The 27,064-nt window shown below is 53.0% G+C and overlaps 3 protein-coding genes across 3 annotated transcripts in view; 2 read left to right on the top strand and 1 right to left on the bottom strand.

Annotated features, from left to right (window-relative positions):
• The window catches only part of WASF2 (WASP family member 2), a 29,899-nt gene extending 15,453 nt beyond the window's left edge, over positions 1 to 14,446 (top strand). The window contains exons 2-9 of the mRNA XM_075115011.1: positions 1,486 to 1,639; positions 5,576 to 5,710; positions 6,235 to 6,388; positions 7,498 to 7,615; positions 8,765 to 8,895; positions 10,453 to 10,608; positions 12,366 to 12,886; positions 13,372 to 14,446. Of these exons, the coding sequence (XP_074971112.1) occupies positions 1,510 to 1,639; positions 5,576 to 5,710; positions 6,235 to 6,388; positions 7,498 to 7,615; positions 8,765 to 8,895; positions 10,453 to 10,608; positions 12,366 to 12,886; positions 13,372 to 13,529 (1,503 nt within the window). The 5' untranslated portion in view covers positions 1,486 to 1,509 and the 3' untranslated portion in view covers positions 13,530 to 14,446. The remainder of the gene's footprint in view (positions 1 to 1,485; positions 1,640 to 5,575; positions 5,711 to 6,234; positions 6,389 to 7,497; positions 7,616 to 8,764; positions 8,896 to 10,452; positions 10,609 to 12,365; positions 12,887 to 13,371) is intronic.
• A 6,550-nt stretch (positions 14,447 to 20,996) lies between these two features.
• LOC142066904 (uncharacterized) lies at positions 20,997 to 22,952 on the top strand. The gene is made up of 2 exons (XM_075115012.1): positions 20,997 to 21,200; positions 21,832 to 22,952. Exons 1-2 carry the CDS (start codon positions 21,074 to 21,076, stop codon positions 22,824 to 22,826), a joined length of 1,122 nt encoding a protein of 373 aa, XP_074971113.1. The 5' UTR covers positions 20,997 to 21,073; the 3' UTR covers positions 22,827 to 22,952.
• A 1,422-nt stretch (positions 22,953 to 24,374) lies between these two features.
• GPR3 (G protein-coupled receptor 3) lies at positions 24,375 to 25,960 on the bottom strand. The gene has a single exon (XM_075115013.1). The coding sequence runs from the start codon at positions 25,671 to 25,673 to the stop codon at positions 24,687 to 24,689; it is 987 nt and encodes a 328-aa protein (XP_074971114.1). The 5' UTR covers positions 25,674 to 25,960; the 3' UTR covers positions 24,375 to 24,686.
• Between the last annotated feature and the right edge of the window lie 1,104 nt (positions 25,961 to 27,064).

Raw genomic sequence — 27,064 nt, forward strand, 5'->3', positions numbered from 1 at the left:
TTGTCTGGGAGATATCCGTGCGCCTGGTATGCTGCGGCTCTTGAACCCCTCTGCCTTAATGGGTCAAATTTAGCAATTCAAAATCTGGCTTGTGAGGTAATTACGAGGGATAATGCCCACTTCTTCCTCTTAACACCCTGATAGAAAAGCATCCAGGAAGGACTCCTGGACCTCAAAGATAAGCTGCCAGCTGCCACAGAGACTATCAAAGGGTGGCTCAAAGTCAAGAGCAAACAGCTGATTTTTTATGGTTCTTGGGTTTTTGCTGTTGGTGACAGGAAGCCATGTTCCCCAAGCTGTTAGCTTCCTGTTTTATTTTTATACCCAGCCCAGGCAGATCAGCATGCCTATCACATGGGAGCTGGCTGCTTCTCTTGGGTTGTTCCTCAGCTGACCTAGAAAAGTGATTCTTTCCCCTTCTAAATTAATCAAGAAGTTGGGGTGTATTTGCTTTCACTTAGTCTTAAAGATTTCAGGCATATATCATCAGCTCCTTGTTCTGAGCTGTTTACCCGAGTTTCCTCCTCTCTCTTGGAGGCGGACAGTCTGAGAGGGAACTGTTTGTTGCTTCAACATTTCAGCCTCTTAGCAAAGAAGATTTTTTGTTAGTTCAAGACACTGACCTGCACATAAAAGCATTTTCTGTCTAAAGCATAACTTCCGGACACTTATGGTTTGTTTTTTTTTTTTTTTTTTTAAGAAAGAACTGGAAGTTTGTCCTGAGTGTTGTACAATCAATCTTGACTTCTTTCTGAGCACACTCTAGTCCTGCATCCTGATTAGAGCTCCCTCATCGTTAAACTGCTGTAGCACGAAAACAATGGTCCAGTGTAAACCTCGGCCCCGGGGGATTTCCCAAGGGAAGAGGGGTGCAGCCTGCAGGATAAGGAACAGTCACCAGAAAGTTTCCTGGTCAGCTGCAAGCGCTTCCTGTTGTTTCAGGAGAGCCCTGTCTCTGCTGCTCCGGGAGAGCGGCACTACGCATGCTTTGGTGTGCTGGCAGAAGCTGGTTGTGTTAGTTGTTTGGTTTTTTTTCTAACATCTCCCATCTTCATCCTCTTGGTTTAAGCAAACCTATTGATTGCAAGTTTAAAATATTTCTGAAGAAGAGGTTGTAAGACTCACCAAAGACGCTGTGCGCGAGCGCGGGAGGAAGGAGACTGCTCAGAGGCGGCGGATGGGTAGGAAGGGAACAACGGCTGTGGTGATGCCAGCAGCACCTTGCGTGTGGGTGAAGATGTGTAGTTTTCCATCTCTGCCTCTGTACCTGAGCTGGTGGGGCTTTGCTGTCACTGCAAGTCATAGAACAGCGGGATCATTATTTCTGATGAACCAGTTTTATAAGGGTGAGGAGGGGGGAAAGAAGGCTTATAAATAAAGCCATTTGAGAGCAGGAAAAATGAACACCATGGCTCTGGTGTGCCTGGAATTTGCGGTTGAGTAATCCTTTCCTGTTTCTTTTTTGGGTTGTTTTTCATCTTTCAGAACAGTGCCTGAAGCAGGTCCACCATGCCGTTAGTAACGAGGAACATTGAGCCAAGGCACCTGTGCCGTCAGACGTTGCCTAGCGTTCGAAGCGAGCTGGAATGCATGACCAACATCACCCTGGCAAATGTCATTCGACAGCTGGGCAGCCTGAGTGAGTACCATGGCGAGCCTGCGCGTTGCCCTCAGGAGTCGCTAGTGCTCTTTATTTAGCTCCCTTTCTACTCTCGTGTTCCTATTTCTCCCCCATCTGCCTTCCCTGGGTAATGCTAAAATGTTTTCCTAAAGAAATCTGATGCTAATTTCATATCCCTGGTCCCACTGCCTTCCCATCTAAGAGAAAATGGGGAGGGGGGGGGTGTATGTGTGTGTGCGTGCATGTGTGAGAGGCTGCAGCAAAACTGCAGATGGGAGGATGGAGCACAACTCGGGCTTGTAAAATGGGAGGCTCTCCGAGCAGCCAGGATCTTGTGTCAGAGAATGTGCCTGTAATTGCACGCGCTACTAAATGGAGCTTGACTGTGTTGAATCTACAGTGTGTCAGTAGCCTTATTTTTAATGAAAGATAATTAAAGCGCACACGCAGAAGCTGCCTGTTTGCCCCTGCTGTTTGTTGTGTTGCAAGACCCAAAGTCCCCAGTCTGAGCCAAGTGTTGCCTCTGGAGTATTGGGGGTTTGGGGCTGCTCGCTCAAATGGCGGCACAAGCTGTAGCGATGCCTGGCTCAGCTCTCCAGTGGGCTGACCGATAGCCTTGTAAAGGCTGGAGGGAAAACGTGGGCCTACGTGCCATAGGAGAAATGAAGAGTTAATTGTCATCTCTCTAGGCTGGCTCCTTAGTTTGTTGAAATGCTCTGGGTTCTGATTAGCCACCTTTGCCCCTGAAGCAAGGCTTTGATAATCAAATTAATATATTGTTTAGCTTCTCCGTTGTGTCTGCAAGCACTTCTGCTTGCTCTGCAAAGCAAGTCCCTTGTCTTCCACCATAGCATGAATGTGGCAGGGAAAGTTTGGGTGCAGTCTCTTTCCAGCAGTGAAAACCATGGCTGTCGCTAAAATCTGGGCCTGTGTTTGCTGCCAGTCGGTATCACATTCTGTTGGGCTGTAGAAATGTCACTGCACAGGCAAGACCAGTCTCTCTGCTTGCGTTCAGCTGGCCGTTGTTGTTCATTTGTTAGGTCTTGTAGCCAAGATGGTTGTGGAGTGTGAGTAAAATCCACCTCGTGCATGTGAAATGATGAGGAAGAAGGCAGTAAAGCTGTGCAAATCTCAGCTGCAGAGAAAGCTAATCCCAGTCCAAAGGCATGCAGTAGGTTAGTGTGACAGAGCTGTGGTGAGATCCTTCAGGTTTAGACCTTCTTTGCACAGCTCAGATATTCAAAGCATCTCTGCTTCTACTTCCTCAGAGAGGATGAAGCGCTGGGAAGGCAAACTGCAGCCCAGTTTCTTTATCAGGAAGGTACCCTGGGAGCCTCACTGGGCAGTGTGGGGAGGGCTGTGCGTGCTGCTGGACCGATTGTAGATACTGCGAGGAGAGCGCTGGAGAGAAAACTCGGGAGAGGTGGCTCTTGCTGACACTTGCGTGCTTGTCTGTGTAAGAGGGGAGCGAGGCAGGTGGGGAGGAAATGCTGAGCACTGTCTCTTACCGCTTCCCTAGGGTCAGCAGTACTTTGCAGTACTTCAAATGAAGCAATATTTAGAGTAGCTGCTACAGAACACTTGCACCCAAATGACCAAACTCCTACCTCTCCTCCTGTTCTCTTCTTACTTCTGAAAAATAAATCCGCTCCTTCCTTGTACGCTGAGTATTACAGGAACGTAAAGCAGGTTCAGTAGGCTGTGACAGCCCTGTCAAGTGAATAATCAGCCATGCCTAGTGCACCACAGTCTCTTTACAAAGATGCAAACATAAATCTTGTCAAACTTTCATATTCCAGTGAGTTTACCCTTCGTTACTATCACAGCTGGTAGCACTTTGTATAAGTCGACTGCGTTTCTGTGTGATTTTATAGAATCCACAAGCTAAAGATGGAAAGACCTATTAAATCATGCCGTCTGTCTTCCTGCCAGTGCATGACAAAGATAATTCTGATTGTAAGCTGCACTTTTGCAGTCAAAGTAACTAAACCAAAAAATTAATCTCTGCCTTACCTCATCTGAAAGCATACATGAAACACAGAACAGTATGGGAGATGCTGGATGATAACTCTGTACAGGTGCACTTCCACAGGCAAGGGGATATGGGCCATCCCTTCTTCTCCCTTCAGGGTCAAGAGCAGTATATACAATGCTGTTTGTTTATTTTTTTATGCTTGACACACACTACTCAGCATTGCAAACCAAAGACTTTATTTTTCCCCTAGTGCTCACCGCAGTTCCTCATGAAATTCAGAAACTGGTTTCGGCTCTCATGAAAGCAGAAACCAGATTACAACTTTTCTTTCTTGAAATGTTGCTGGGAGGTCTCAAATTATCCCACAGACAAATGTTCACCCTCTTTGGTCAAATAGGAAAGTATTGTGCTGATGTTGAACATGGAGAGTGTTTCATGAAACCTGGCTGTAGCAAGAGCTACCTGGCCCTTAGGTCTCCAGAAACAAAATCCCTCTCATGAGTTGGAGGACAGCTGGTTGGGCTTGTTAATGGAGCGTATGTGGAGACTCTATTGTCCGGGAGAGCAGAGGGAGGAGGTCAACTGAAGTTAATGTCCAGCATTTGCTTTCTATGAACACTTCAAGCTGGCATTGCCACCAAAAGGGGTGGAGGAGGTTGATTTTTAACCTGGCTGGTTCTCCGTGCTTGGCAGTGTAAGGAGAACTGTGCAGGAGCATGAACAAGTAGCTGATATGTCAGTTTAGATAGCTGAAAGTATTTGTGCAGCTGGGCTTTGGGGGATGCCCTCGTGTTGCCCTGTGGAAGGGGCGCTTGTCTTCCTGATGTGACTCACTGCAGACAACCAGATTTTCCAAAATTGCTGTTGAAGTTAGGCTTCCAACTGGTTATCCTTTCCTGAGTGTGGGAGAGGATCTTCAGAGGTAACAGATTCCAGAAGAAACTGTCGACCATATGATGATGCACTTCAAAACCAGACTGCTTATTGGGAGCCGCCTTGTACTCAACAGCCGCGGCTGGAAGTGTTTCCCATCAGTGGGAACTCCACGGGCCTATGTCTGCCGTCAGTGCCAAGTCTGTTCTGATCAGTCCTCGGCGTGGTTAGGGCTCCCTGTCTTGGGTTATGCCTAGAGAGCAGAACAAAAAGACAGTACTTAATGTAAGTTCTTGGTTTTCTTCCAGTTCTCCCACCTCTCTCTACCTGTGGTCATCTCATGTTTATCCTAGATTTAAGATTTTTTTTGTTGTTGTTACACTTATAAGTGGTGCAGCGAGCTCCCGATCCAAGCCCCCAGGCCCTCTCGCAGTCCAAACGATGGGTGATGTTTGTCATGGCAGCCCACTGGGCCATCCAGCCTGTTACAGAAAGAATATCCCTGTGTGAGAAGTTCCCCTTTGGTTTTGATTTAGAATAAACGTGAATGCATCAATTTTTCAGACACTGCCACCTGAAGGAACAAAAGGGTCAGTGCTTCCGTCTGTGGTTATAGCTCAGCCTCTAGGATCAAGGACTGGGTCTGCTCTCCAGTTCCAGAGTACTTTGAGCTTGTAAATACGTGCCAGTTACCCTGGAGGCAGGCCTGCTGGAGACTGGGAGCCTTTGAGATTCTCCAGAGCAATAAAAATCTAACTGTATTTGCTTGTCTAATAAACAGAACAGCAGAGAATCTTAAAGGACCTGCAGACCCATCCAGATTCAGACCAGCAGAGCGGTGTCAGCCCTCTTTATTTCATTACTCCTAATAACGACTTGAAAGTATGTCCCGATTGTTTCTTTATTGCTTGAAGATCCCTTGGAAATATCAGGTTTTGGTGGAATAGAGCGTTTTCTTCCTGGATGTTAAACTCAACCCTGACAAACTTGAAAAGAAGCATGGTTCGTTCTTTCTTTCTTTCTTCTTTCTTCAAGAAAACAAGCTGGGAGACTGAATATGGTCTGATGTGGCTCATGAGGGTAATGTGGACACTTTAATATTCCAGGTAAATTTGCAGAAGACATATTTGGAGAGTTGTTTACTCAAGCCAACACCTTTGCCTCTCGGGTGAGCGTTCTAGTCGAGAGAGTTGACCGCTTGCAAGTCAAAGTCACTCAGCTGGATCCCAAAGAGGAAGAAGGTAATGGAGTGGAGCGCAGTCCTTGCAGACCAAGCGTGGTAAAGATTCTTATTGAGTCAGCGTGGTTGGTTCACGGCCATAAAATGAGCATGATCCTGTGATGGGGTTGGAATGTCTTCTCTTGGACTAAGAGGGACCATTTCCTCCCCTCCTGAAAAAGCACTGTGCTGCTCATGTGGACAGCCTTTCTGGCTGAGTCTAGATTTGCTCGTTAGCACGTCTCCATGTGGAAGCTCACTTTTCAGCAGTTTGATAGCGGTGCACTTCTCGAGTCTTGGTCGCAGAGGTTTGAAACCACATTGGCAACTCTCGGGAGAGCTGTGTCTATACAGCAGCAGATCTTGGCACGGCATGATCTGAGATTTTCTGGGTTTCCCAAGAGATCTGTGGGAAAAGGAACCTGACCTTAAGAAGTGCTAAGCATGCCAAGAACTCCAACTGAAATCAGATGTTCGCTACTTGATCTTCAGTGTCATTGGCCTGGGTCAAGCTGTTCTTCACTTGCTCTCTCGTCTTTCTTACAGTCTCCCTGCAAGGCATTAACACCAGGAAGGCCTTCAAAAGCTCCACTACTCAGGACCAGAAGCTCTTCGACAGAGATTCTCTCCCTGTGCCTGTCCTTGAAACCTATAGGACCTGCAATACTCCTCCACCTCTCAACATTCTCTCACCTTACAGGTATGGCTGCAACACCACCTTGGCCCCTTGTTCCCTTGCAGAGGAGAAGCTCTTCCTCCTGACCTGCCAGGGAGGTAACTTCCCATCCCGAGTTGTACTGAAGTAGCTGTTTCCAATGGGAAATCGAGTTGCTAAACTGAGATCCACCAGGAAACCTCCATGCTCTGGATTGCATGAAACTTTGCTTTTGGGGCTGTAAAAATGAGCGTAGCTAGAAAATTTTTTGGTTACCTGGTGTCACTTTTGTGACTGCCTTGGGGCGAGGCTTGGCTGGCACTGCATAAACATGCTAGGTGTTGTGCAGATGATGCATTTTTCTTGTGCTTCTCTGTAGCCCTGTGGCTGCTTTCCAGCAAGCCGCAGTGCAAACTGCAGAGCATACATCTGTAAATGGCTCTCACCCAGGTGGGTGCAGCAGGCTCCTGTAGATCTGGAGATGCTTTCTGTGGCCTTCTGTGCCTGGTCTGAGGCATCTGATGTGACCTATGCTGGCTGTGTAACCAGTTCTCCTGAGCAGTCTCCTCTCTGATTTCATCTTGTAGGTAGTAGAAGTAAAGGGGGTCAGAATACAGAGACTTAGCCCACATCCATAAATATCTTTTGAACAGGTAAAAAGTAATTACAGATAGCTGGAGGCAGCTGTCTTCTGCCAGACGCGGCTGCACTGCAAAGTAGGAGGAGAGTGTGTGTGTGTGTGTGTGTGTGCTCACTCATGAGTTTCAAGGATGCTGCTGGTCTGATTTAGGGTTCCTGGGCTGGAGAAGGGCTTTTTTCACACCAAAAATACAACACAAACAAGTGGGAGTTGAAGTGAGAGACCTGCTGCTCTCTTGGTGATCGTTCAGAGCAGTTGAGCTCTTCAGGTACTGAGTAAAGGAGAGTTTGCGCGAGAGATAAAGCGATGGCAAGTGGGAGAGCTGGGACATGTGGGGCTGTGGGTCTGCTGCCTGTTCTGAAATGGAGGACAGAGGCGAGAGCAGCATGTTTGACCTCACTGCAGACTTATTAAACTGCCATCTGTGGTTGTGCCTTGTGTTTTCTTTGGGCTTCCAACAAATGTGTGACTTGGTCCTTGTTTGTGTGTGTTTTCCACCCCCCCCCCCTTCTAGGGATGATGGCAAAGAGGCGCTTAAGTTCTACACAGATCCTTCATATTTCTTTGACCTTTGGAAAGAGAAAATGCTTCAGGACACCAAGGATATTATGAAAGAGAAGCGGAAACATAGGGTGAGGAAATGGGAGATCTCTGCCAACAGAGGCATGTCAGGGAAGAATAGGAGGTGGGAAGTGTTAATGAATCTCGGACTCCAAAGTTGCTATCCAAAATTCAGGTTTTCTCTCTTAAACTCTTCAGGGATCAATTCAGCAAAGTTTTTATCTGGTTTACTCTCATCCTTGATAACTAAAAAAAGAAAACAAAGATACCCTTAATCTGTTTTTCCAAATGCCACCGTCTTTGTATGGTTATAATGGCTTAATTTGTAGTCCTCAAACACAGTGCTGGTGCAGTCAGCAGGGGAGAAAGTTGTCTTGAAGTCTTTTCTGCACTTATGATATTGCACAGGGGTCTGTTCAGTGTTGAAGCAGTGCAAATCCCACTGCCCCAGCACCACAGTGTGTTGTGTGTGTAATAAATTCTACTGTGGAAGAATAAAGGAAGGAGAAAAGGTCCCTTCAGGAGTGCGAAACTGGCCCCTAATGTTAAATCGGGGGCAAGCAGGGGCTTAATGAAACCATTTAAGCTGAAAATGCCAGGTACAGTTCCTGGTTTGGTTGCCTCGGGATTTGGACCCGTGTTTACCAACGCTGAAACTTACTCCATAAAAGATGCAGTTTGAGCATTCTTTATTTAGCTTTTGAGCAACTGGAGTATTAACTATCAAAACAGATAATGATTTTTTTTCCCCTCAAAATAACAAAGGAGAGATTTAGGGCATGTTAGAATACAGAGAGTGAGGCTAGCTGCAGCCCAGTTCTTTGTGGGCTAGTGTGCTTATTGCACCCCAAAGCACGTAACACCAGCAAGGCGATGGTGAGATTTGGCAGTCTTGACGCAGGGGCCAAAAACTGAATTGATGTGGGAAACCGAGCTTTCACTCTGCCCTCAAGGTGGTCACGCCGGGAGTAACGATGGCATCATGTCTGGGCTGCACTGGGGAAATCTGATGCTTTCTTTTTTTTTTTTTTTTTTTTAAATGCTATCTGTGCTCCAACTTCTTTGTATGGGAGATCTTTGGAGCTTGGAGCAATCAGGGAAGTAAATTAAAAATCCTGGCCCTCTTTGAGACTGTATCTTCTTGAAACTGCTACAGGTCTGTCTTATTCCCAGGGAGCTTAAAGCAAAATAAGGCTTCTGTTTGATTCCTCCTCCCTTAGAAAGAGAAAAAGGAGAATCCGAACCGGGGAAATGTGAATCCGCGGAAAATCAAAACCCGGAAAGAAGAGTGGGAGAAGCTGAAAATGGGACAAGAGTTTGTTGAGTCAAAGGACAAACACGGTCCTGCCGGGTAAGCAAGTCTGGGGCTCTCTGTTCAGCTCCCCGGCGAGGGGGAGCGGGCGGGCGTTGTTGATTGTAATGCAGTTCACCCTGCTCTGCAGCTTCTCCAGATCTGCTGCACAGTGCGGATCGATACTGCCACTAATCAGATTCTCCAAAGTAAATCCGTCTGCTGATTTAAAATTTGCTAAATAAATCAGGGAGCTACATGGTTTGAACAAGGTGGCAGGAACAGCTTCGGTAGCGAGTCTGCTCTCAGCTGCCTGTCTTGTGGGCACAGAAGTGTTGAGAGCTTTGGCTCCCTACCCCATCGCGATGCCCTTCCCATCACACCTAGCCTCTGGGCCTTACGCTGAGGAGCGGGGTGGCATCTCAGTGGTATTGTGTGATTGCTTTGTTACATTTCACAAATGGCTCTTCACACCCAAAAGTTGAAGCGGGGGCTGTCCCCATCCAAGTATTTCAAGCCACAGATCTCTCTTTAGCACTTCTGGCTTGGGAATTCATTTAACTTTTGACACCAGCGAGGCTGGAAGCAGCCCGAGTTCCCCACAATGCACTTCGCGCTTGCTCGCTCCTTGCAGCTTCCTTTCATATAAGAAAAATCTCTCTTTAAATCACACTCTCCAGCTAAAAATAAAACTTGCTTTTAGTTTAATAGGAGAACAGGTTTGGTTTCTAGCAGAGGAATCAGGCGGCACAACAGCACATTTTTCTTGCTCCTCTCTTCTCTCGTGTAAGCATGTTTGTGCATTTGAATTCACTTGAGGTCCAGAGCCCCCAGGAATGGGGTGGTTCCACCACCCCGCAGTGAAATGAGCTCACTGAAAGCAGAGTGTGAGAGTGGTCTCTTCCTTCAGTACTATTTCAGCTTTGGAGACTTACTTTTAATGGCATCGCTGTTTCTTGGGTTCCTTTTGATATTCTATTTTCAAGCTTATTTTTTGGCATCTCGGAGTACCTCTTCTTTTTTTGCCACTGATGATATCCACTGTAACTGGGAGTCCTTCAAGTCCAGGTTGGTCAAAACACTCTTAAAGTGCTTTTTCTATAATAAAATGTTAAGAAAAATATTTTTTAAATATTTAATTTTGGTGTTTTCTTGTTCACTAAAATATATACTCATGCTGTTCTGGTGTGTGGTAGCAGTAAACACACATGAGAGCATCTGGGCAAATTCTAGCAAAAGAATTATGCAGAGCAAACTAATACAGCTGGATGTGGTTCTTCATATAGGATGCTTCGAGAAATAGAGACTTTTTATTTTTTTAAATGTTGCTTTAAGGTTTTGTTTTGTGTGTCCTGTTGTGGTGGTTGATAAGGATCCACCTAAAGGCAGGTCCCACTGTGCTGGGAACAGCAGTTCCTGCTAGAAAGCCTCATTTCTAAATCTTGCAGGTCGAACCAGCCACGTGGTTAATATCACTGCTGTTTGGTGGCTGAACTGCTGCACAGTTGTTTGTTGTAACCCTTCCAGGAGGCAAAGCTCTTGTGAGTGCAGGGGGAAATGAGCTTTAGCCGTTGCCTTGAACTCTTTAAAAAAATTGCTTGTCTTGCTTTCACTCAGGTACCCCTCAAACGTGGTGTATCAGAACGGCAGCATCGGTTCAAACGAAAGCATGGACGTGAACTGCTACCCGCCACCGCCGCAGACTGACTCTATTGTGCCACCACCTCCTTCGTTCCCAGATGACAGCCTGCCTCCACCCCCGGTGGAATTTAGGTAAGCCTACGGGATCCCTTCTGTCACCAAGGAGTAGTAGGTGGTGTAAAAGGATGACATGAGACAGGCTGAGATAGTTCAGCATAACTTCCTAACGGGTGCTGTATGGGAACCAGAATGCTCCTGTCTGGAGGGGAAGTGCAACTGCAGGCAGGGACAGAGGCGCAGGCAGCACAGCTCTCCATAAATCCCAACTGTGTCCTTGTTCCTTTACCGAAGGGGAGAATGAGAGCTAGAGCAGACTTATTTCCCTTTCTAGAGGAGCGGGGTCCCAAGTAACGGTCTGGCTCCCTTGCATGAGTTTTCCAACGCAGTTATCCCAGATCACGTAGACTCACGTTCCTGAATGTAGACTGACATTCCTGATAGAACCGCGTAAAGAATGGCTTCTTTTCGCCTCTGTTTTTTGTTACCATTTGCCCTATGATCTTTGACAAACGCACGATGTGGGCGCTGAAGATGTAGATGTAGTTAAATTTAAAAGACTTGAGCACACCAGCTGACTTCTTCCCAGAGACTTCAGCGCAAGTTCAGGGCAGCTGCTTTGTATCAGATGAATTGGTGACTTCCAGTCACCTCTGAAGATGAGAATTACGGTCCAGCGGTGGCTCAAGACAAAGGGTGAAACAAGAGAGTAGCTTTTTTTTAAAGGCAGTAAAACAGAGTCAAGAGTAACAGGAGGAAGTACGTCTGATAGACAGGACTGTGTTAGTTTATCTCCATCTTATCCAAAGGCAGCAATGCTGCAGAAAAGGCTCTTCTGATGTGTCAAAGAGACCAAGCACTCCACTCTGCAGCATGTTCCTCTAGAGCAGAGCAGAAACGAGCTTTCAGATGAAGCTTACACTGCTTTATGCAGTTGCTTAGATCTCTGCCTAGCCACAGAGATCTCCCCTCTCTGGGTTTGTTTTGGTGGCTGTTTTTAAAGAACCAGGGGAGCTAGGTTTGATCTCCAGTAGTCTGTCTTGGATCAGCACTGTGCGCTGCTAAAAACTGTGACGTTTTTGTGGTAAATATACCTTATTTTTATGTTTTACCATGGAAGGAGATGTCAATTTAGGGCTTCCTTTATGCGTGCGTAGGATATTACGGTATCTTATGGGCAGTAGTGTTTTCTGGTATAACACAGCTTCTGTAAGTGGGAGATTCAGTCACTCAGGAATTGGTGCTTTCCTTAAAAGCACGTTGGGTTTCCATGTCTTCCTCTTCGCTCCCCACGGCGAGCTATGAGACATGGCTGCTGCACTCCAGCTCTGAGCTGTGGAATCCAGTGAAGAGATCTGTTCCTAGCAGGTGTTCAGAGCATATGCTTTCCTGGCACACCCACCAGTCCTTGTGCGATTTATCACGGTAGACATCCCTGCTTGGCGTGTCGTAAGTCTGACCTCAGCATGGAGGGGTAGTGGCTTGCATTGCTGCAGGAGCTCTTAAGCCAGGAGGCTGCTCTGAGCTCAGACGTGACGCCTGGCCTCTGGCGGAGAGGTGAGATGGCTCATGTTCTTGTCAGCCTGGGAGATGGGACGGACGATAGCATTTCTGCCAGTCCCTAGAAGCTTTCCTTTGTTCTGGTGGTGTAGGCCAAAAGAAACACTGTGAGGGAACTAAAACCAAGGAGTGAGGTCTCATGGAAATACCAGTTAAAGCTGGAACTTAGATTTTTGTCTGGATACATGATTTGCACTAACATTGAGATTGTACGGTCTAATCTGGCCTCACAGCTAATAGCCTTATTTCTCTCTCTCCTTCTGTTGCAACAGCTATCCTGTAGACAACCAAAGAGGTTCTGGTTCTGGAGGGACCAAACGATCCAGCCTGGTTAGCCCAAGTCACCCACCTCCAGCTCCTCCGATCGGATCCCCCTCAGCAGCCAGGCCGGGCTTTGCTCCCCCTCCGGCGCCGCCGCCACCACCACCACTGATGGGAAGCACCCCGCCTCCACCACCTCCCATGGGCTTCCCATCCCCGGGAACCCCACCACCACCCTCGCCTCCTTCTTTCCCTCCTCACCCCGAGTTTGCTGCCCCGCCGCCGCCGCCGCCTCCTCCAGCAGTCGAATATACCAGTGTGCTCCCACCTCCGCTGCCGCAGCCAGGCAGTGGGAGCGCGCCACCTCCCCCTCCACCACCGCCGCCTCCTGGCCCGCCGCCTCTGTCTTCCAGTGGCCTGGATGGTCCCCCACCCCCTCCTCCACCCTCAGACACCTCTGCCTCCAAGCCCAAGTCATCCTTGCCTGCGGTTAGCGATGCCAGGAGTGATCTACTTTCAGCTATTCGTCAAGGTAAGGTTTTGTTTCAATACCAACTCTCCTTTACCTGTGGAAAAAACCCACAGTATCCAAGTGAGAGCACTTGGGAGCCATCACATGAGCAGTGGTGCGACTGCCTCGCTGCTCAAGACCTGACCCTTGAGGTCCCTCCTTGTCTGCCCACCCTGATGACAACCTCACTAGGTTTTACGCCTCCGCCTGCACCTTTGGAGACGGCGGTGCTGGAATTGGTGCGGTCCAAGTTTGCGAGTGGATTGAATGGTGGTGGTGTTAACCCCTCGGAGGAGACGGAAACGATTCGCTTCCCATTCCACCTGCCCACCCAGGCTGTCTTGGCTGTCATTCACCACCAGTGTTATCCCACAGTGTGTCCAATACTCACTGGCACAGGACAGGCTGCCTTGCGCGGAGGATTGTGTCAAAGGGATGGCTGCTTTGGAGATTTCAGTGTGACCAAAGCCTTTGCGTGATTCCTTCCGTTGCCTTCTTCCCAACAGGCTTCCAGCTCCGCAAGGTGGAGGAGCAGCGGGAACAGGAGAAGCGGGACGTTGTGGGCAACGATGTGGCAACCATCCTGTCACGCCGCATCGCTGTGGAGTACAGCGACTCTGAGGACGACTCTTCGGAGTTCGATGAGGACGAATGGTCGGATTAACCACGGTCCCGTCCCCTTCTTCCCCTTCTCTCCTGGGTTAACGTCTTCCTAAAGAATCAGGTGGCCAAACCTTCCACCACTTCCTTTCTCATCCCGTAACCAAAGATGTGCCAAGGGTTTTCAGACAACCAGCAGCATATCTCCCCTCTCCCTCCCCCTCTGGCTTTGGCAGGACTTTGTGCTCTGCCTTTCCAAAAGGTTTCCTCACTGACACTGAGGACGCGGTGTTGGGATTTAGCTGGAGGGGGTGTAACGGTTGCTTATTTAAAAGGGAGCTAAACCTCCAGATTCTCGATGCCACCAGGCAGAGCACATATAAACCCTGCATCCTGAGGGATTTTTAAAGTAAAGATGGATGATCCTGTTGTGGCCGCGTGGCCTTTCAGATGAAGGACATTTTCAGCTAGTTTTCTCATTGCAACAGCAGACAGTTGATCTGATGGCTCTTCCCTTCCAGTGAATACTGGTAGTGCTGCAAGAAAATGGGCTTTAAATGTCAGTTCTCTGCTGCATCCCACTGTCAAATAATCAGGTTTTGGCAATAGTGCACAATTCTTTCCCCTCTGACCCCCTAGTATTATTTCCAGACTGCCCTGCGTGGGGTGCGCGTCCTGGCTCTAGGGCTGCGGAGTGCATTGGGTGCAATGTGAGGAGGGACTGTTTGTTTTATTTTATTTTAAAAGCTGCCTTTACCTTCCTCAAATCTCCTGGACTGCTTTGCCAAGTCTGCCAAAGGAGACTTGTACAAAGGGATGCAAAGCCAGAGCAGAACGGTTGCTCGGCTTCCCGCTTCTGGGAGAGCAGAGCCGCTGCCCCACTGAGACGCATCTGTGTGGTCAGCGCTGAGTGGTGGCGAAACTCCGCTTTGCTGATTTCTCCAGCTCATGCTGAGAGTGTGTTTAAAAAATGAAAAATTTAAAAAAAAAAAAAAAAAAAAAAAGCCTAGAGCAGGGAGATGGTGTGGGGAGGGTTCTCTGAACACCAGGCACTTTGATCTTTTTGGCCTGTTCAGGGCGATGCTGCAGTCCGTTTGAAGAGGTGCTTTTTCTAGCAGGGTGACCGTACTTTTTACACAGGGACTTGAGTAGCAGAAAATGCTGGTTATTACCTTTGCTTCCTCCTCCCTTCCACCTGAGGAGGGGAGTTCATGTGCCTAAAAACGTCTTGTGTGTGAACTGCGTTGCCCATCAGTTACATCAGACCTAACCTACGTCTCTTCCCATAATTTTGTTATTAGAATTCATTAGTTAATTTTAAGAAAACGTTTTTTTTTCTGCTCACTAACAGTATGAGTTCCCAGGCTGCTTAGTACAGGTACAGTACTGGCAGGGGGAGAAAATGGTGAACTTGAACTAGCTGACCTAGGTTTTATATTACCTTCCATAGAATATGAGAGTGTCTTGGAAATGTAGAAACAAATACCCCCGATGCTACAGATGTGTATTTTAATTTGGACATGACTCAGTCAGGGTCATGCAAGAAAGCAATTCCAAAGCCTTTTCGAGATCATGGGTCCAGCTGTTGTGGGGTGGGACTGTTAAGAACAACTCTCCCACCTCTTTGCCTTTCCTATTGTAAAGTATTTTGCCAGCCTGTGCCTGTTCTTTCTTCTCTGGCTTGCCTCGTTTAATGATGTTCCTGATACCTGGAACGCCAGGCCCAGCCCGAGGCTGCCAGGCTGCTGAAAATCCTTCTTGGGGTTTGATTGATGGCTCCAGTTTGTGCCATTGAATTCTTACTGATTTCTTGTGTGTGTGTGTGCATGTGTGCGCGTGCGCGTGTGCATTTTTAATCTTTGAAAGAGCAGATGAGGGCCTGGAGGATGGGCTTTTCTGGGGTGCGGATCAAGCCGAGATCCAGTGCGACCCTGAGCACAATCAGGAGAGATTTACTGGACCGCTACGCCATCAGATTTTTGTCTGCAAATCAGCTGCAAGGCAGGATGCAAAGGGCATCCCGATGGGCTGGGAACATCTGAGCGGTGCTAGTTCCAGGTTCTGGAAGAGGGAACAAACCCCTCGAGTGCCAGTGAGCCATCGTGCAGTGGAGGGACTTGGAAATGCAAACTGATTATTGCTGCGAGCTGGGTAAGGGGAGCTAGAGGAGAATCGCTGCCTCTTGTTTTTCTGCTCTTTCTGTAAGCATCCTCCTCTGGCTTCTCTCGGAGACAGGTTCCTGGGGAAAACAGACCTTTAAGCTAACCCGGGCTGACAGCATTATCACACAGGGAAGCGAGGAGCTCGTAAATGCCAAACCTGGGTTAATTTTAAATTGCCTTAACTAGACTTGGCCCCTGTTGGGAAAGGGGAGCGAGTATTCCTGTCGTGTGAAATACAGGAAGGTGCCATATTCTCTGTGACCCAGATGGATGGTCTGTCAGGCAGGGCCGTGCCTGGGGGCGGTAGGGACACGGTTGCCCCACGCGCTGCCTGTTGCACAAGGATGCTGTGTGGGCGATCTGGCATGGCCGCGGGTGGAGTCGGCTCCTCCGACTGCCTCGCCTGCTTGCAAGGCCCTCCTGGCAGCGGGAGGGACGCTGCTTTGTCCGTGCAAGCCTGCTGTAACCACCCTCTGCTTTCGAACTCCCACCCCGAGGTGAGAATCAAAACTGCTGGATCCTAAACGGAAGAGTTGTGGACAGGTAGGGAAGGTTGTTGTGTTGGTTTGGGGCTTTCTGGTTTTTTTAAACCTCCTTTGATGGCAAAAAGCAGTGGTATGAGCCTAGCGCGGAGATCCCTGAGAAACAACTGGTGTAAAGTGACCGTCTTTGAGCATCGTTGCAAAATCGCAGAGCGCTGGGCCACCAAGTAGGCTTAATATTTCTTAAACCAGTAGGGGAAGAGGAGAGGTGCCAAAAACAACCTTTGCAAGACAGAGCAGCTGTGCTGTAACTGCAGGGCTGCTGCCCCATGTAGACCGAGGGCCTGTGCTGGACTCCCCTGCCATCTTTGTCATTTCGTGTTAACTTACTCTTTCCTCCCCTTTTCCCACGTAAGGCTGGGTCGAACGGCACGGCGGGCGAACCTCAAGCATTTCACAAAGCCAAAAGCGAGAGCTGGCAGCTGCGGTCCTCCCAGTCTTTCCATTTCAGCCCGAGCCGTGTCCATATGGAGACGCAGAGCCGGAGCAGCCATTTCGCCAGTCCTGGGAGCCGTTTGCTTGGGGCGTGCTCGCTCCCTCCCTGCACACGGCGAGTTTGGGCAGGCCGCCGCTGCCTTCCTCTTCCCGGCGCCGCGCTCCTGGTTAAACATTCTCCCGGTGTCCTCGCCCGCAGTGCTTGGCTGCTGCTCCCGGCAGCCTTTCCCCCGCCGCCCCCCTTCCCGCGCTCGCAGGGAAAGCCTCGTCCCGGCTCCCTGGGCTCAGCCTGGAGCCTCATCCGCAGTCGGTGACCTTCACTGCTTTCTCCTCTCCTTATCAGACCCAAAGCACCAGACCAGATCGAGGGAAGGGGGCTCCTGGAGGTCCCAGATGGCCGAGAAGCCGTGCGGAGTGTCGTTTCAGGGAAAGGATATATATATATGTATTTTATTTTGGGTTTTTTTTTTTTCAGTCCATGAACTTATTTAACGTGCCTCTTTTGAAAGTACCTGCCCTTGACGGGCTCCGGCGGGGAGCTGGCAGGCAGGGCCTCGCGTGGGGCAGATGCAGCTGCCCCGGGTCAGGTTTCATTGCTGTTGGATTTCGGGGGGTTGGTTTCTTTTCCTTTTTTTTTTTTTTTAAACAAAGCCTTGAAGTGGGAAGTGGATCCGATTGTTTTTATTACTGTATTAACATTCGTTTAAATTCATTTCAGAAACTAACCTATTTTTCTTCCTGATTAGAATGTCATAGAATTAGACGAGCTGTAACCCTCCTGAAGTGCCTTATTTTCCTAATGATATAAATATATTTATAAGAGTAATTATTCCACTTGTGTCTTAGGGGTTTATCGCTGAGCAGAAGGTATGGTGGGAGGAGGGATGGGAAGTGCCCTCAAAGGACCCGGCCAGGCCAGGGATCGGAAGGGCGATGTTTGACGGCTACTCTCAGGGTGCAGGGGGTTGCTCACTTCAGACCAAAGGGGTTTCAGCAGTGAAACTCTGCTTAGAAAAAAGACAAAGGAAAAAAATTAAAAAATAAGCCAAACAAACCCCAAACCCCAACCTCATGAGCAAAAATACTGTAGACTTGTTTGGTTTTCTTACCCCTGCAAAAAAAAAAAAAAAAGCCAAACAAAACACTGATGGCCAAACTCTGCCGCCTCGTGTGCACGGATGCAGCGGGCGTAAAGCCCGCTTTAAAGGGAGCGGAGCCCGCTCCGTGTCCGTACCTGTGCGTCCCGGCGCAGACTCGCTGCCTTCTGTTTTCCCGTGTAACGTCTGTCTGTGCTTTCCCTGTCGGTTGCTGTGTAAGCCAGGCTTTCCTGCTGCTTTTTTATTTTTTTATTTTAAATAATCAGCTCAGTAACCTCTGGATGAAGAACCTAATTGCAAGAGTTTTTGTAATGTACATGTAAAAAAAAAAAAAGACAATTTTTTGATTCTTTTTTAAAACTGTAAAATTGATAAAACCTTTCAATCCAACCGGCGCCTGCGTGTGTTACTCCGGGCGCGTGTTGGGGAGCCGCGGTGTGGTCCTTCGTGCGTGGAAGGTGGCTGGTGCTGGGCAGAGGGGCTGCTGCGACTTGGCTGCGTGTCGCTTCTGCTGCCCGGGAGCGCGGGGAGGCGCCGGGCCGCGTGAGCGCCTCGTGCCCCTGCAACTCGTGTCCTGTAGTGCGTCTCACGGGGCTGCCGGGGTGTAATTTGGGGAGCCCGGCTGCGTTCGGTGTTCCGAGGGCGCCTGGGCCGTGTCCTGTCCGCAGGTGTCTGGGCAGAGGGACGAGGGAAGCCAGCGGGGCCCGAGGTGTCTTGCAAATGCCGTCCACGTAGAAGCCTCTTCCAGCACCAAAACGCAGCCGTGCCAAGGTGGGTTGAGGATTATCGATGGCGGTAGTTCGTGCTGCCTGCGGTGGGTAACGGCGCCAAGGAAGCGCTATCCAGGAGGAGATACCAGCCTCCCGCGTGTGCTCCCTGCCATACGAAATGAGCCCATGCTCCATCTTGCAGGAGCGGAGCCGCTGCAGCTGGGGTGGGAGGGGGCTGCTTCTGCTTGCCTTTTTTTTTTTTTTTTTTTTTTTTTTTTGCCTCCATTTCAGCTGCTCAAGGTCCCTTCTGCAGTTAATCTGCCTGGCCCCAGCCGCAGCAGCGATGGCTCCTGGCCCTGTTTTCAGGTGCCTTGTCTGGGTTTGGTACGTGAGCCTGTTGTGTGGGTGTATTTTCTTGCCGGTCGGTGGAGAGCAACAAAAGGATCCGTCCCTGCTGCTCCTCGTCCCTGCTTTTACCACGAGCTTTGCTCTGCCAAATTCCCTTGGCTTCTAGGCGACACCCGTGCGCTCGCTCTGCAGCGCTGTGCCTTTCTTGGCTGACAATAGTCCCTGGCTGCAAAACCTCATTAGATTAATTGGCCTTGCCAGCTTCTGAACAAGCAAGCCCTTTAGTCGTGCTGGGGCGCGGAGGGCAGGGGAAGGAGGGATCTCTTGGGCTTCCACGCTCCCTGGTGCTGCGTGTCCGGGCGCTTGGCTCCGTCTCGAATCCAGGAGGTGCAGCCGGCGCCCCTGGCTCCCTTGTCTGCATGGGTGCGGCTGTGGCCAGGGCTAACTTGGTGCCTCTGCTTTTTTGGGGTACATGCTAGCACACAGCCCAGCGTTTTTGGGTTACCAGCCCTTGAAGGTCATCTTTGGGAACTGGGGTGTGTATCAGTGAGCGTCGTGCTGGTTTGCCTCCCTAAAAGACAGGGAAGTCTCCGTGCCAGCTCCACCTGCCCGCGTAGCCCGCCTGCCCCTGGCAAGGAGGTGACACTTCACCCTCTGCTGGCAACCCACGGAGCCCGGGGGAGCCCCTGGAGACCCCAGAGCCTCCCCTCCGCCCCTGCTCCCCAGCTCAGGGTTTAGTTCAGTGCAGGGAGGAGAGAGAAGCCCAGCAGCGAGATTAATCGTGTGCTGGTGCTCTCAGAGCCCGAGCCCTTTCTGTGAGCAGCCGTTTCTTATGGAGGAGCTGATTGCAGCTGGGGGAGAGTCTCTCGGGCTCTGCTGTGCCTTGGCACTCTGGCCTTGGCCCCAGCCTTTGATGTGTTTGCCTGTCTGTCTCTTCCACGGAGCTCGGCACCGGATCACAGCTGGCCGGGCTCTGGCTTCATAGGAGCCCCTGTCTCCAAAGACCTATTTAATTTTCTCCTTCAAGGTGGTGTTAGCAACACCCAGAAGATGCTGCCGGCTGCCTTGGATGAGTGGGCTGCGTGTCCTTTCCACGACTGACGTCAGCTTCTCTCCCTTAATTCCCCCTCTGGGACCAAAGCGAGTGCAGGCGCTGCCAGCTCTGATCAGCGTTAACAGCCTGCTCTCCCAGTGTGTGGCAGCGCTCTGCCTTGCCAATGTCACCCCCGACTCGCGCTGCCTTCGTTAGCCAAGCATCCATGGGTGGTGGGAGAGCACTACCCTCTTCCAACTCCCCGGGAAGGGCCCGCTGCCAGCAGAGAGTCCCCATTTCTTGCACGTAGGTGTGCTGAGATGGCAGCTCAGCCCCTGTAGAAATGGCTGACTCCTTCTCTCTCGCTCTCTTTCTGCCTTTTTCTTTTTTTTTTTTCCCCTTCTCCCTCCTCCCTGCCTTTGCTGTTGCCTACGCGGTTGTGTGGGGAAGGCAATCGGCTCCCGTGCTGCGGATGGCTTTATCTGTAACTCTTCCATCTGCTCACAGCAGCTCACAAATAACCACGGGGTGCCAGAGGAATTATGTATTTGGAGCTCAAGTTTCTGCAGTCTGGCAGGGCAGCAGCTCTGCGCTGGGCTCATCCGCTCCCGCAAAGGCCAGCGCCTGCATGTGGAGGGCTTAAGGCAGCCGGCGCGGAGCTGGGGCTGCGGCCAGGGCCAAATCACGCTCCCCATCGCCGTCTCCAGGCCAGGGCCATTTAGACAAAGCCCCGGCCTCGAGCCAGCGCAGGAGCCCGGCCCTCTGTGAGCTGCCGGTGGGGAGCAGAGGGTGCTGCCACCCCTGGGTCCCTGCACCCTGACCAGGCAGCCGAGGCGCACCCCGGCAGCACCGAGCCGCCTTCTGCATCGGATGTTGCTGCAGGAATAAAATGGGAGGCTGCTGGGTGCTAGAGAGAGACCTGCTTTCCACCCTGCTGCTGTCTCCCACCCCAAGCAGGACTTTCGGCCAGGCTCTCCTCCCTGGGAAGCACCAGCGATGCCTCCTGGAGCCCCGGCTCCGGTGGTGGCCGGGGACGACGCTCCACAGCCCGAGCCGCAACGGGAAATGCCTCCCGCTGCCTTCGGCATTTGGTAAAACGCTTACGAGCGGGGCCGCGTTTTCTTCATTTCCTGCCTGCTCCCGCTTCCAAGGAAACAAAATCCCCCAAGCCAGGGCTGAGGTTTCTCATTTAAATGTAACCCAGGCCAATAACCAGAGCTGCTCTCAGCCCTCCCTGCGGCCCGGTGTTCCCAGCACGGCCGCCCGCAGTGGTGCCGGGGGATGTCGGGGCTCGTGCTCCCCGACAGGACGCACCCCTCGCAGGCACCCCGGAACATCGCGGGGAGCAGAGACCTGTCCCTGGGATGCGGTGTGGGCGATGGGCAGCTCTCGGCGCTGCCCCAGGCAGGTCAGTTGGGGTTCAGAGTGCTGGTGGGAGGTTTTTGGGGTCACATTGACCTCCCTCCATCCTCCAAGCTGGCAAAGCCCCTGTTTTCAGCGCCAGGGTTAGGGGAGGGAGGGCTGTCTCCTGGCAGGACCTGGCCCTGGCTTTGCCGTGGTTGCTGCCAGCGCTCTTGCCCGGTGTCCCTGCTCCCGGCAAGGTGGCAAAGGGCAGGCGCTGGAGCCGCAGCTGAGCCCCCTGCTGCCAACGGGGCAGGGACTGCCCACGGCAGAGAAGGGAGCAAAACCTGCCCTGAGCCCCATGGCCTTGCTGCGGCACAGGCAGGGTTCGGAGGCAAGAGGCTGCCCGTGGCTTACAGCATCTGCTGGGAGCCGTGGCGCGGGGCAGGGGGTGCCTGGGGAGCGCTGGGCCTGCCAGGTGTGCGTGCACAGCTGGGGCAAGGGCGGACCCCGCCTTTAACCTGTTTGCAGCCTCTCAGCTCATGTTTTAACCCCAAAGCCGGGCCACTGGTCCCCCCCGAGCCTCTCCTGCACATCAGCGGCGTGGGGGTGGCTGCTCGGCACTCGGGCGCCTTCTCGGATGGATTTGACTATTTTTTTTATACCTCTGCTTTCTGCATCTTCCTCCACTGAAAAAGGGAGCCGGCTGGGCCCTGCTGCAGGCTGTTTTTCTCCCCACTCGGTGCCGCCTGCTCCATCCCCCAAAGGCCCGGAGCAGCTGGGAACATCTCCGGACTCGCTGGCTGGTGTGCCGGGAGACCAACCGGTACCGCGGCAGTGTCGGGGTCCCGGCTTCCTCCTGCCCTGCGTTCAGCCTCGGCTTTCCTCATCCATCTTAGCAGGAGGGAATCAGACACAGGTAGGAGCCGAAGGGTGCGTTTCCCAGCCGGGAAGCAGCGCCCAGAGCAGCCACGCACTGAGCAATGGTGCCACCGCGGTGTCTGGGGGCAGCAGGGGATGGAGCTGTGAGGGGCGATGTTCTCGGGGGACCCATGGTGGTGGGTTTGAGGGCTCCTTAATTGCTGGCCGTGGGGGGAACCAGGCACGGGCAGCCCCTTGGCCTGACGTGGTGCGATGCGGCTGGGTCGTGGTGGCTTTTGATGCTGGGCTGTTGCTGCGGGCTCACCCCAGCTCCTGTGAATCCCCTCCAGATGAATCTGGGAAGCCCATCGGCTCCAGCACAGCCCTGCCAGGAGCTGGGGGCTGGAGCCCTGTGCCCCCCTGCACCGCCAGCCATGGTGGGGGGCTCCCAACAGACCTGCGTGGTGCTGCCTTTATGCCACGTGCTTGCACACCCTGCAGCAAAGCCTGGCATCTCACCCCAGGAGAGGTGACAGGGACCCCCGGGAGCAGGAGGGACCTGCCAGGCATGCCACCGTGGAGAAGCAAAGGAGCTGTGGCTGCTCCCTCAAAGACCTCAGCAGAGGAAGCACAAGGGAGAAAAAAGCTATTTAAGCTGTTGTATGATGTTGATATTAGAACAACCAGGTATAAACTGCCCATGAATAAAGCAGGGCTGGGAAGTGCAGGATTTTTCACTGCCGGGGGAGGTGGGCTCAGGAATTATCCCCTGGCTGAGGGACGGAGTGTCCTCAGCTCAGCCCCGGGGCACTGCCAGTGTCTCCAACCCTGAGCTTTGCTCCTTTTCCCCCTGGCTTAACTTCGGTGGGGACAAGGGAGCCCCAAATTCCCCAACCCCATCCCCAGCGCTGAACCCAGCCCCTGGAGAGCAAGAGACGTTGGGCTGTGGGTCCTTCAGCCCCTCCCCAGTCCCATCTCCCCTCGATGCTTGCTGCCGTAACCCCTCTCCCGCGCTCAGAGGAGGGGAAGGAAATCTTTTTTTCTTTTGCAATAAAGAGCACCAACCCTCCGGGCCCCCACCAGGTCCCGGAGCCCGAGGTGAAGTGAAGCCTCGGGGGCCGGCACGCATCCTGCACCGCCCGCGCCGCAGCACCCAGCCGGGCTCCGGCTGCTCTTCAGCCCTGGGCTCTGCCACATCCCGGCGCGTCTGCGGATGCACAAATGCCTGTAAGAAACCTGCTGCTGCTCCCTGACTGGGGTGCGCAGGGGCACAGGGGGCTCTCGGGGCACAGAGCCCTGCTACCGGAGGGGACGAGCTGCCCTAATTAGCTTTGCCATCGTTAACCCTGCCTTCCCTGTGACAAGCACCCGTGGGCAGCGATGATGGGCACCCCAGACCCTGTTTGAGGCGCACGGGCACCTCGGTGCGGGCTCCTGGGCAGAGCCCCGAGCCCCCCTGTGCCACCCTCGCCAGGCGAGGGGCCGGGGTGCAGGCAGCTGCCCGTGATCTCGCTCTGATCGGGGTGGCAATAACGGCACAAGGCTGGATGAAGCCCCTCTGCCTGCTGGGCGCTGGACTGCTGTGAGGATGAGGATGGCCAGGGCCCTCGGTGCTGCTCCCCCCGGGGCCCACTCCTGCTAACTGGATGTGATGGGTGGGGGAAGTGCTGTCGCTTGGGATTTTTTAACTGGGCACGGGGAAAGGGAGTGGGGAGGAGGCCCTGCCTTGGCTCGGGGTGACGGTGCAGGGACCTCACTGTGCCTTCCCTCCCCCTGCCGCGGGAGCCAGCAGCCCACCCCCTCCCCAGCACCAAACAGCTGCACCTCGTATCACAAATTACTTTTATTTCCCCCCCTGCCCATGATTGTAAACAAGAAGCAGCCCCCCCCAACCCCTGAACGACCCCACCGAGGGGTCCCCGGCCCAAGGGGCCTCTTCACAGCCGTATCTCCCCCCCCACGCCCAAAATGTGCAAATCTAGTCCCAGTGCAAAGAAAGGCTTTGGCGCGGGGGGGGGGGGGGGGGGGGCAGCCCTGGGTGCCATAAAGGGCAGGGAGCACCCAGGGGAACCCAAAGCTGCTGGGTTTGGGGGTGCGGAGCCTCCAGCAGCACCCTCTGCCCAAAGGCAGCGAGCGCTAGAGGGCAGCAAGCCCCAGCGCTGGGAGGGCGGCGTTAAAATCATATTAAATAATAATTTAAAAATAAATAAATGGATGGACAGCTGGGAGAAAGGGGTGGGTCTGAGTCCCTCCTCCTCCAGCAAGTGAGTCCCCCCCTTCCCCAAACGTACAAAATATATTTTAACACTCTGAGGTAAATAACGAGGCTGTAAAAAACGCGTAGAGGGGAGCGACCATACCCAGTATCGCCCCCCCCTTTAAAAAAATAAAGCATCATAAATAGTTTTAAAGAAAATATGAGGATTTCCCTCCTCTCTCTCATGTGTGCATGCATAAATATAGATTATATTATGGATAAAAAATATGTTTTTCTCTCTTGTAAATTCAAAAAGTGGAAAAATAGAGCAAGAGAATGGGCTGTGCCCGAAAGGATGGGGCTGGGGAAAGCTGCTTGGTACTGAGAGCTCCTGCAATGTGTCTCTGGGAACGAAAAAAGGAGAAAAAGAAAAACCCCCGACTGCAATCGGTAAGTGAAAGGTGCAGAGAGGCCGGGGGGGACGGGGACGGGACATCAGACGTCACTGGGGGAGCGGGACCGGAAAGGCATGGTGGAGGAGAAGCACCCACAGCAGACGGTCCACAGCACCTTCTGGATCTCCTGGTTCCTGAAGGCGTAAATGACGGGGTTGATCATGGAGTTGTAGGTGGCGGGGAGGAGGGTGGCGTAGGTGTAGAGGGCCGGGTAGCTGTAATCCCCCAGGAGACAGTAAACGGCGAAGGGCAGCCAGCAGGACGCGAAGGTGCCCAGGATGACGGCCAAGGTGGCGATGCCTTTTCGGGTGGTGACGTAGTGGGAACTGGCCAGGAAATGTCTCTGGACGGCGATCTGGTGGGCGTGCCGGCAGACGATCTTACAGATCTGCACGTAGAGCTGGAGCATCACTGCAAAGACCATGAAGAAGGAGACGGAGAGGATGATGAGGTGGTTCTTTGTCAGGGGCTTGACGATGCTGCAGGCTGAGGGGTCCTTCAGGCAGTTCCAGCCCATGATGGGCAGGAGCCCGTAGCAGATGGAGGCTCCCCAGGTGAGGATCAACATGATGTAAGTCCTGGTGACCGTCTTCTCTGAGTAGTAGGTCAGGGCGTTGTAGAGGGACAGGTAGCGGTCGATGGTGATGGTCAGCAGGCTGCTGACGCTGGCTGTGAAGGAGGTGACCAGGAGCCCCACCGTGAGCAGGCTGACCGCCTCCGACGGGACGAAGTAGACAAAGGCAAAATGCAGGATCAACCCCAAACCAGCCAGGAGGTCGGCTGTGGCCAAACTGCCGATGAGGAGGAACATAGGAGCCCGGAAAGTCGGGGTGTAGAAGATGACCACCACCACAATGGCATTTTCACAGGAGATAATGGTCCCGGAGATGCAGAGGATGACGTCCCATGGGTTCAAGACAAGGGGTTGTACCACAGACTCCAGGTCCAAGGAGCTGCTGCTGCTGTTCCTGGCCGCAAACCAGCCTTGCTGGCCTTCGCTGGAGTTGGGGGGCCCTTCCTCCATCATGCTGACGGAAGCCGACCTGCTGCAGCCGAAAGTGAGACAGCAGCACCCTCAGCACCCGCTGCCCACAGCGGGGACCCACCCAAGCTGTTCCCGAGGCACCCGGCCACGCACAGTCCTGCCTCACCCAAAAAGTTGTCTTGGGGAGGGGGGGAAGAGCGTTGAGGGGGTGCTCACTGTTTGCTCCGAGGGGATTTTTCTGGACAAGGTGGTTTGGTTTTGATTCTTTCGCAAGCAAAGAAAAATATGTGAATAAAGGTGGGGGTGGGGCTTGCTCAGCACCTCCTGCCTGCATTAGCTGCTGGGGTCGTGGGGGTGTTGTGCACCAGATGATTTTGATGGATAAATACAGGGGAGCAGGACCGGCCCCCGCTCACCCCCTCAGAGAGAGCTTCAGGGCAACAATGTGGGGATCCCAAGCAGCAGGTGAAGGGGGTGACCCAGCTTCTTACCTGGGAATAAGGTGGGGGGAAAAACACAGGAGCCCTCCCGGCCCTGCAACACACCCCCAACCGAGAGGATCCGCCCCTTACCTTGGGGGTCCGTCCCTCCCAGGGTACCTGGGGGAGGAGCACATCCCCGGAGGTGGGGGAGGTGGGTGGGGCACAGGTGCCCCTTGACCTCCTTCCCATAGCGCTGCGCTTTGCCCAAGCAGGCTCGCAGCTCCTCCGGGTGCCCCCCCACCACGTCCGGGTACCCCCCGCCCCCCACCTCCATGCGCCCCCCCAGGGCTCCGTGCCCCCCCCAGGTGGCCATGCCCCCCCCAGGTGGCCATGCCCGCCCCAGGTGGCCATGCTCCCCCCCCCAGGTGGCCGTGCCCCCTCCCCAGGTCCGTGCCCCCCCCCGTGCCAAGCACCCACCTGCCGGGCTGCTCGGCCGGGCTGCGCTGCGCTCCCGGCTGGGGGCCGCTGCCATGGGCGCCGCCGAGTTATAGTGACCGAGCCCCGCCAGGGGGGCTGGGGGGTGTGGGGGGTGTGTGTGTGGGGGGTGACTCACCACCGCCCCCCCCCCCCAGCCCCGATCGCCCCGCTGTGACGTCAATAGCGCGCCGGAGCCAATCAGCACCCCGCCAGGCAGCGCGGGCGCGCGCGCGCCGCATAGTAATCGCGCCGGGGATGGAGCAACCCATTCATAAAAACAGCGCACCCCCGACCCACCCCCGCCGCCCCCGGGACCCCCCCCCCCGGCCGGGTGCCCCCGCCACGGCCTTGCAAAGCCCCTGCAGGGAGGGGTGCGCCGGGACGTGTGTCCCCCCCCACATTGCAGAGATTTGGGGGCTCCGCTTTGCACCCTGGGCGTGGGATGTGGAGGGGGCGGCCCGGAGGGGGAAGGGGGGGGTGATGCTGGGTCCTCCCCGCCCCCCCTCCCGCCCCCGCGGAGCCGGGGGTGCTCAG

This window comes from Phalacrocorax aristotelis, chromosome 20 (genome assembly GCF_949628215.1).
Source record: "Phalacrocorax aristotelis chromosome 20, bGulAri2.1, whole genome shotgun sequence".
Taxonomy (NCBI): Eukaryota; Metazoa; Chordata; class Aves; order Suliformes; family Phalacrocoracidae; genus Phalacrocorax; species Phalacrocorax aristotelis.